This window comes from Hippocampus zosterae, chromosome 7, assembly GCF_025434085.1.
Source record: "Hippocampus zosterae strain Florida chromosome 7, ASM2543408v3, whole genome shotgun sequence".
NCBI lineage: Eukaryota > Metazoa > Chordata > Actinopteri > Syngnathiformes > Syngnathidae > Hippocampus > Hippocampus zosterae.
The window spans coordinates 1,233,620-1,243,267 of NC_067457.1; the positions used below are offsets into that span (position 1 = coordinate 1,233,620).

The 9,648-nt window shown below is 47.6% G+C and overlaps 1 protein-coding gene across 1 annotated transcript; it reads right to left on the minus strand.

Moving 5' to 3' along the window:
* Positions 1-544: 544 nt before the first annotated feature.
* On the minus strand, positions 545-9,519 carry med24 (mediator complex subunit 24). Its single transcript, XM_052071993.1, has 26 exons — positions 9,391-9,519; positions 9,080-9,210; positions 8,527-8,609; positions 8,420-8,458; positions 7,951-8,024; positions 7,623-7,846; positions 7,373-7,484; positions 7,111-7,261; positions 6,767-6,880; positions 6,612-6,665; positions 6,457-6,539; positions 6,305-6,391; positions 6,018-6,129; positions 5,716-5,858; positions 5,507-5,544; positions 5,337-5,419; positions 5,013-5,191; positions 4,425-4,524; positions 4,000-4,175; positions 3,639-3,903; positions 2,919-3,100; positions 2,752-2,845; positions 2,579-2,678; positions 1,914-1,994; positions 1,334-1,482; positions 545-731 (listed from the first exon to the last, which is right to left on the minus strand). Exons 2-26 carry the CDS (start codon positions 9,207-9,209, stop codon positions 615-617), a joined length of 2,970 nt encoding a protein of 989 aa, XP_051927953.1. The 5' UTR covers position 9,210; positions 9,391-9,519; the 3' UTR covers positions 545-614.
* Positions 9,520-9,648: the final 129 nt, after the last annotated feature.

The following is a 9,648-nucleotide window of genomic DNA, read 5'->3' on the forward strand; positions in this document are numbered from 1 at the left end:
GAGTACAAAGCTAAGCTAATCTACTACAGTAAAAAGGTTAAAAGGTTTTTGAAATAATTTCCACATCGTGACCAGTGACACCTGGCGTAGTTAATTCAGACAGCGACGAACTCGTGGCAGCAAGAGGGAAGGAGCTTCGTGCCTCTTTCGTCTTTCCGAGAGGAAGTGTTGTAAGCGCTTGGACGGCTGCCGGTGACCGCAAGCGTCATTCGGGGTGATGAAAAGGCCCCCTCAGAGTCATGTGATGACGTCTCTAAACATGTGATCCTGAACCCGACGCTGGGATGATGCAAACATTAAATAATGAACAGTATCAGCAAAGACAAGCCTTTTCTTTTGTTTTTTTTTTTAATGTCGTGACCAGTTACCAAAAAGTAGCAGACAAACACACAATGGGGACGTTTTACACGTCAAGTGTTAATTCATATGGAGCCGAGTTGGATTGCCCCGCCCCCTGCTCCAATTGTTGAGGGAGACAGTGCTGAAACACTGAATAATTCCTCAGTTGTTTTTCAAAAGTTATTCAACAAGATTGTTTTTTGGGGGGGGGGTTGATCCTGAAGTTTCACCCATAAGCTGAAAATCCCGAACTTTTGGCGAAAGAACCTCAAGCGTTACAAGGCAGCGATGGCTTTGGCTGCTACTCTCCTCCCCAGGGGTAGACTCAAATCAGTGACAGCCAAGACCACTTTGGGTTTGGCCAGAGCGGGCAGCTTCACCAGCTCAGCGACCTGGAGGCACAAGTGGGGGAGGGGGGATATGAACGAACGCATACAACATGTTGTGCAACACTTGAACGACCCTGAGAAATGTTTTATTTTGCGGAAGATGCCAGTTGCCCCATGAATCAGTTTTCCTGACTTTGTACATGTCCGGGCATGTACACGGCCATGTCAATTCTATGGTCATGGGCCTTTACCAGCCCCTTTTGAAAAGATGTTATGGTTGGCTTTCATCCAATTCACAGCCAACACAAAAACAATACAAATGAATGAATATCACAATTATCCATTCCAGGCTTTCTCCCCAAAAAAAGAGCGTATTGTATTGCATTGTTTGTTAGCATTAAGCTAAGCGGACTTTCCTAAGGCAAAGCTACGTGGCTGTTTTAAATACCCTTGTGTTTGAGGTTTAGTTTGACAGTAGGCGTCAAGTACGATAGACGATGGCAACGTACAAACCTGAAAACAGCCGACACCGCCACAAAGGAATTGAGAACATCTGTTCTGTCGAGTCAACGTTTGTATATTGCGAGACTTCATTCGGCTATTTTCCAGTAAGGTTTTCGACAAAAGGAGGCCCCGCCTTGGCTTCCCTCCCCATCCTGACTCACCATTGTAAAAGGCATGAACTGCAGGATGCTTCCGCGACTTCCCTGCTCCAGGCATTCCACACACTCCTCCATGAAACTATGCACAAACTGCGTGTGAGGGCCCGCCATCTTGGAGCCCAGGATGGAGGAAATGAGCAGGAACAGGTTGGCTGCGCAAAGGGAAACGGATCTCATAAATTGTCGGGGTTGAAATGACATAATCTTTTTGAAAGTAAAACGTGTCACACACACCTACTGATTGAACAATCCAACACAAAAGCCGGCAGAAAATTCTGGCTTTACAAACACGGTGTTTTCATGACGGTTGCTTGATCAGCCATCTCACACAAAGTGAATATCAGATTTATGATGCAATAAATAATGCGGTGACATCGTTTTCTGTCAAAGATCTTGAATGAGTTGTACTGACCAAACAAATTATTCATGTGTGTGTGGGGGGGTGGAAGGGGAATCAATGGGGACACCTCATGATGAGTACTGTAATTCAGTGAGGACATCGCATGGGACAACGTTTCACTCCGGAAATGTTACTCATTTCAAGGAAAAGTGCTCAGCGTCTGGGAAAGGCAGATCATCTCACCCAGGACGCGGTTGAGTGGCTCTCTCATGTTGACCGTGTGCAGCTGGGAGGCAGAGAGGGAGCTGCTCATTGATCGGTCCCCTGAAATGATATCGGTGGAAGAAAATGACACATTCAGTCTGAAGTCATTTATTGAAAACGGAGCCACGGCTGAACGCGCACAGTTGAGTTCTATCTATATCGTGGCCACCATTGACAAAGCAGAGAAAGGCAAAAGGAAAGCTCAAGGCCTGGAAGGACTTCTGTGCAAAGAACCGGTGATCCTTATGCAATGTTGTGAAAGACCAGCGGGGCTTCTTTCCGCTGTGTGCTGACATTCCTAAAATAGCCTCATGAGACACATTTCAGTTTCTCATTGAGAAAACGTCACGACTAGAGTAAAGGTTTTTGGGTAGTTTGTTTTCAAGAGGCTGTACGGCGGCTACGTGAGATACGAGTTTAATCCGTTCGGTGGCCACGCTCGTATGGCGAAAGTCTTGCATCTCAAATCATCTTTCATAAAACTGGAACGCAAAGAATCAAATAGCTCGTGCTTTTTGATCATTTCATTGCCGCTTGCTTGAAGCGTTTTTAAAACGCACGCATGAGCGTGCGCTATTCATTAGCTCATCAATGGCACAGACCAGAAAGACTAAACGCTAACCATCACCTATTTATGGACTGACCTGGACTGGAAAGCGCCACAGGCTCATCCTCATTGGAGCTGAGGAGACGCATGAGCTTGGAGGGTTGCGTGTCATCCAAGGGAAAGAGGCTGCTGTAGTCCTGCGATCCCCCCAAAAAATGCACACAATTGACACACGTCACACAGCTGGCTGCCTGTACGCTGCGTTTATACCTCGATGTCTTCTCGCTGTCTTCTCCGTTGATGAGCGGAGCAGGAACCTTTGTGGTTGGATGAGTATGAGCTGAGTGCGCACCACACAGACAACCTGAGGACGCATCGGGGGTGGGTGGGTGGGGGTCAATACCAGCCCCCAAAACGACGGCAGAGCAAGGTCTTACTTGGCCAGTGCTTTGCCAGGCGGGTCGACCAGGCTGTGCCAGTGGGCGGAGTCGGTGAGCAAGTTGGGCACGATGGTGCCCAGCAAGGTCAGGGTGATTTGCTGACTGTCCAGACAGAAGATGCTGTAAAGCAACTCCACCACACGATGGGCCCACTCCTGCCGAGTTTCCTTGAGCAGCTCCTAAAATTCAAAAAAAAGTTTGTTTTGCGAGCCTAATAGCATAAGTGGCTCAGTCATTTTCAAATGCTTTCAAAAGTAAGTTTGCGAATCACTGATTTATTCATTCATTCATTCATCTTCCTAACCGCTTGATCCTCACTAGAGTCGCGGGGGGTGCTGGAGCCTATCCCAGCTGTCTCCGGGCAGTAGGCGGGGGACACCCTGAATCGGTTGCCAGCCAATCGCAGGGCACACGGAAACGAACAACCATTTGCACTCACACCTAGGGACAATTTACAGCGTCCAATCAGCTTGCCATGCATATTTTTGGAATGTGGGAGGAAACCGGAGCACCCGGAGAAAACCCACGCAGGCCCGGGGAGAACATGCAAACTCCACACAGGGAGGCCGGAGCTGGAATCGAACCCGGTACCTCTGCACTCTGATGCCGACGTGCTAACCACTGGACTACCGGGCCGCCCACACTGATTTATAGTTGTTTTTTTTTTAAATGGCCCTGAAATGGGGCCCAATAAGTAGGTTTTCATGGCCCGCCTACCTTGACCAAATTATTGGTGAACCAGAAGACGCCGCCCATGTTGAGCAGACTCTGGAAGAGATGCAGCGCTCGACTGTCCACCCAGCCTTTGCGCAGCACCAGCTGGAACTGCTTGGTGAGGGCGGCCCGGATGGGCTCTTTGGCCGGCAGCAGGTTGCGGTAGGGTATGGGCTCCTGGCCCTCCATGGGGGGCCGCAGCGTCGCCGCCGTTTGCTGGAAGACGTCGGCACACATGTGCTCCATGATGGAGCTCATGATGATCACGCTGGGGGGGGGGGGGAACAAATGAATGGAGCTTCCAATTCATTTCCACCGGGAAACACTCACAGTCGTTTATACAGTAGCTCAGAGGGGTTTATACCGTTCGCTGTAAAACTGCAGCGTGTTTTCGCCATAGAGCGGGGTGACGAGCTGGCGGATCATGGTCTGAGGCTTCTCCCTCTCGTCCCGTCCCAGCATCCTGACGTGGGCCACCAGCCACGCCACCGCGCAGATCGCCATACTGCAAACTTTGCCCTTGATGTTGTCAGTGATCTTCTGCACGCAAAGGAGGATGTCAAAAAGAGGAAGGCGAAAACGGTGAATGGAAAGAGAATGTGTGACGAAAACGCATCCGCGTGGGCTCATAGCAAAACTTCAATGGAAGAAGGAAACGGAGGCATTCATTCGACAACGCTGGGTGATGTCACGGATGACCGCACGATCACTCCTCACTTACCAAGAAGGTGATGATGCTCGCTTGAGTGAGCAAGCTAAACAATACAATTCACAGAAGAGCGGACAGACCTGCACCGCCTCCACAGAGAGCACGCCGTTCTCCCATGCATTCAAAACTTCCAAAATGGCCGCCGGGGTGCTGAGGCAGATTTCGTGCCATTTCACTTGACTGTGAGCAGAGAAATGAACAATTTAGGAGGTCAGCGACATCGGATGTGAAATACAAGTGACAATAAGGTTTATATAATACCTCAAACATATAATTTATATATATTATATATAATTTCCTCAAACACTATATCGTGGTGAATCCTTCGCGTAGATATCGTAGATTTATTATTCTACCGACAAATATTTTGGACATATTGTTTCAACTCTTCCATGTTCTTCCACAAATACAAATTTAGACTCGTGCGGCTCCACTGAAGTACAACTTTGTGGCTAAAAAAAAATGCGTTAGCCTGTCGACGGTGTTTTGTATCATGTTAGCATGAAGCTGGATGACATTGTGAGGTGGGAGGGGTGAATTATGATCTCTGTATTACAGATTTATGTCCGTCGTGGGTCCGTATTGTCGCCCCCGGTGAAAAACGGGTGCTTACTGTAATACGATCAATTATTTTCGAGCATAATGGCAAAACATAGTTGGCAACTCACACAAGCTTCATCTCAGAGGAATTGTTGAGCAGGGTCACCAGACTCTCGACTTTTCCGGGCTCAGGCCGAAAGCAGGGGTGATCCGGGTTCAGAATCTTCCCTTCCTCGGGCATACACGTTTGTAGCCATGTCTCAAAAAAGGGAGTCTCCCCTGAGGGACTGGGGTCAGAAAGGACCACCTGTTTGGGGGAGATGGAGCACAACCAGATTTAGCGGCCAGGGGCTGCCAAGTAAAATGACAATGATGCCATCTTGTGGCCGTGCACTGAAAAAACATTGGCTCGGGGACTTGTGACATCAAGTCCAGCGTGACCCAGGGCTGACCTCTGAGCCGTACGTCTGCACCACATGGCAAAGCATCAGGAAGGAGATGTCGAAGAGCAGGGCCCGGACGGAAGCGGACTTGGCTGCAGGAGCGTTGGAAAAAGCTTTCAACATCCAACACACTCAAAATCAGCAAGGCAAGGAAAGCATCGGATCGATACTGTACTTACATCCTTCACCGCTGATGTGCTTGGGAAACTCATTAAGCCTGTCAACAAAAACAACGCTGCTAACCTGCTGTGCATAATATATCAGCACCGAAATGCGAAAACCACTTAAATGCAAGCTATGATGGCAATTCCAATCAATACGGGGGGAGTCTTGACAGCGGTCTTTCATAGAAGGTGTATCTAATGAAGTGTCTGAAGCGTGTACTAACTTGATAAACTTTCGGGCGAAGGACTTGAGTTTCCCTGTGGCGGCTGCGGCCGCCAGGAGCAAATCCAAGCTCTTGCCGGACAACATGTGACCAAGGACACCCAGAAGGCCCTCCGGAGACTTGGAGTGGTCTGCATCCACCGTCTAACGGGCCACACAGAAGGTTGAAGGTTAATTGGATGACACCGCTATTCAAGTAATGGTACACCTTTTAAGATTCTATTTGAAGTCAGAAGTCAAATCGATCACGAAATGAATGAAAAGAGGAAATGCAGGCCTTTAAAAGCAGGCTTTGTTTCTAACCTTGAGAATATTGGTCACGGTGGGCTCAGCTCGGAGGATGAGGCCCGGGTTCGGTTGGATGTTAGCATTTTCCGCGGTTTTCAGTTTTGGGGAGAACTTCCTGTCGTCCGTCCTAAATCAAAGGTGCAGCGAGGTGGTGGGCGTCGGATTGGAGGATCGGAGGAGAGGTGCGAGGGAGGGAGGAGGAAAAACAAGGGATGGGATGTGTGATACTTTATGAATACATAAAAAAATATATACCAATCAACAGTTTGGAACGTGAAAACGATCGGAGAGGGACAGTGTACCGTTTGGATGTGAGGACCTCCGTGTTGGAGTCGGACAGTAGGCCGAGCTTGTTACACTCCTGGAGCAGCATGCCCAGACAGTCACAGCTAGGAGGAAAACGCTTTCTTATTAGGGATGGAGCGCCTTTAGCACAAGACTTGTGCACACTCACTTGCATCTTTGGTCAGCTTTGTCCAGCAGTGGCGTCAGTTTGAGGAGGTACTGAAAGGCAACGTTCACATCCTCCGTAAAGTCCTAGAAAATAAAATTGCAGCTTGTAAAAAAGGAGAGAGAGAGTGGCTCGTCAGTTTCCAAACATTGTTTCACCTGTCCTTTGTCACTCTGAGGGTACTTCTTCAGCCGCAGCAGAACTTGTGGAATCTTAGAAATGAAAAGATCAGGTGAGTTGAGTTTTGTAGGGCGCAAAGGGTTTTTTTTTTGTTTTTTTTTTGGCTGGAACAAAGGAGTCTAAATGCAGTCACCTTGAGGAAGGTGAAGGCAGTCCATTTCAGCTCCTCAGTGCCCTCTGGTGACTCGATGAGGCCGGTAAAACACGCCTTCCAGATTTCCAGCACAAAGAATGGACTAGGGATTCTCTGTTGAGGACAGGAGATTTTTTATGAAAGTGCTCTTGATTTAAAAAAAATAAAATAAAAATAGTGAACATTCCGGACAGCATTAAATAAATAAATAAATAAAAATTACTGGATTAGAATCAATTAATCTGAAAAAAAGGACAAAAAACAAAATTTGCATGATTAAACAATAACGTGTATGTGACCTTTAGGCGCTTTGCCCCCCCTCCAACTGAAAAATACCCTCACACCTGCATTCTCTTGATCATCATCAGCTGCTCCACCATCGGCTGCGTCTCCCCTGTCAAATTCATGGTCCCTTCCAGCATGATGAAGGTGTGGATTGACGGGAAGGAGGCGTGCAGCAGCGGGTCACACTGCACCGACAGCATCTGTGGAATGCTGAGCAAAAAAAGGGGGACGGCCATTGATTGAAGATGGCACAAAATGACACGCGAGAAGCTCCGGCGGGCTTGGTGTCAACATTTCCAAATGAAGGTGGGGAGGGCGCACCCTTTCACCAGTGACAAGCTTTCCTCTAATTGAGTCCGCAGCGAGGAGTTCGATATAGAGCCGAGGCCGTCGCTCACTTTAAGAAGAGCCTGCTCGACATTACTCCAGGATCCTTTCGGGGCGGAAAAAAAAGCCATTAAAAAAAAACTGAACATCAAAACTATGAAACATCAACAAGATCTGTCAAGCTAGGACTCTCACAAAAAAAAAAAGATTCAATTGGACAAAATTGTCCAAATGTATGGGTCACCTTGATCTTCCAGCCGAGCGATGTGCACCAGGGCTCTGTTTTTGGTGCTGCTCATGAGTTTGTGCAGCCTCTCCCAGCACTCCGTCAGACAGGCCTCGGTGCCCCCCAACGGAGCCGGTTCCCTCAGCTTCTCGCAATAGCAGGCGCAGCCCTGCAGCAGCCACACCACCACCCCAAGCAGCGCACGACACAGCCCGATGCACTCCTCGGCCTTCCCGTGGCAACTGCAATTTAAAGGAAAGTTGGAATGCTATTTGAACATTTCTTCTTCTAGTTTCCATCGAATAGTAAAGAGTTCGGGAGCGCACATGATATAGAAATGTCTTACGTGAGGCGATGGCAGAACATGTCCATGATCTCCAGGAGGGACTTGACGCACAGATCGCGAGAAAAATCATCAAACTGCGAGGAGAGAGGCGCCTTTATTGGCCTACCTGCATTTTAATATCATGTACTATGTCAAATGGAATACAGTCAACCCTCGTCCATTCGCCCATTTGCCAACTCGCATAACTCAGGGAAATTGGTACTTGGTGTAAATTGGTACTTGGTGTAAATCGTTTGCGAACTCACTTTACTTTGGAGTCAGCCAATCCGCTATGAAGCATCTCCACCGGTCGCACGTGCGCCATCAATACGCTTGAGTTGAGAATTCATAGGTAATACATTTAAACAACATTTTTTTAGGTGGAGCCGCCGCGCTTCTCAAGTTGGTGCGATTGGCGGCAGATCTTGGTGTCTAATCCCCGCAAATAGCAAAGGGTTGACTGTATTACCAGCGGCTGTTCTCGTGTTACCTTGCTAATGGCGATGAGCACACTCGAATAAGACACCATCTAAACACAGAAAGAGGGAATAATCAAACATTGCAAATTGCAAACTCATTTTTTAGGTTATCTGTCACCTGTGAATTTATGGCATATTTGAGATATGACAAGATAAGTGGGTTAGGAGATGGACCAATCAGCGCCTGCTCCATTAACGCCTCTGGAAGATACACAAAGAGGAAGAAAATACTGTAAAACATAGCACATGGTAGGTATACTGAACAATTCTATTTTTTTCAAGTTCAATCATTCATTCATTCATTCATTTTCCGAACCGCTTCATCCTCACTAGGGTCGCGGGGGGTGCTGGATCCGATCCCAGCTGTCTTCGGGCAGTAGGCAGGGGGACACTCTGAACCGGTTGCCAGCCAATCGCAGGGCGCACAGAAATGAACAACCATTCGCGCACACACTCATTCTAAAGCAGTAATGGACACCAAATAAAGAAGGAAGGAAGGAATGAAGGGAAAAGGTTGGCTGTAAGATGCATGAATAAAACTCAGGTGTGATGGAGGGAAGAAAGAAAGTCAGGAGTGAAAAATAAATATGCCATGGGGGAAAGCAACTCCGAGGGTGCCTATTTTTGCCTCATGATCCTTGCAGTCTTTAAGTAGCAATGACTGCTCTTACCTGCGAGGTTAAGATATTCCCATGTTGCTCCCTTTGGGAAATTCCTCTTGATATTAACAGCCCAATGGTAGTCACTCCAGCGCTCCTTCCAAGCCTGCAGGATGGCTTGCTTCAGGTTGACTACCTTCATTCTGGGGAGGAGAAAAAAAGCCTCGATACCAAACGCAACTTCGAGACAACCACCAATGGATGCTAATCCAGCGATAGCCGTACATTCCAATGATTTCCTTGAGGAAAAATAAGAGTCGTGGGAACCATAATACGGAAACAAATTACCGATTTAAAATACGAGTCATTTACTTGTTCCTCACCTTTAGTTATATGTGTTTATGGATTTATGAATTGGCAACATATGTCTAATTTGAACTCTGCGTCGATATTTCTCAGCATCCTTGACCAAGCGACGCCATTTTGCTTTGAGTGATGCAAGCGATCATTGGTTGAAGCTCCCGGCATCACAATACTCTCGCAGCGGATTGGCTACATCCAAAACAATAATAAAACAACCCAACCACTTGGTGTCGCTCTTAACCGCTACGTTGTAAAACTCGCAAACATACAGTCGGTAA

Coding starts and splice junctions, on each gene's coding strand:
- med24 (XM_052071993.1), bottom strand. CDS start 9,209: ATGAAGGTAGTCAACCTGAAGCAAGCCATCCTGCAGGCTTGGAAGGAG. Junction 7,262..7,372: donor AGCTTGTCACTGGTGAAAGG/GTGCGCCCTCCC, acceptor TTTTTTGCTCAG/CATTCCACAGATGCTGTCGG. Junction 6,392..6,456: donor AAAGCTGACCAAAGATGCAA/GTGAGTGTGCAC, acceptor TTTTCCTCCTAG/CTGTGACTGTCTGGGCATGC.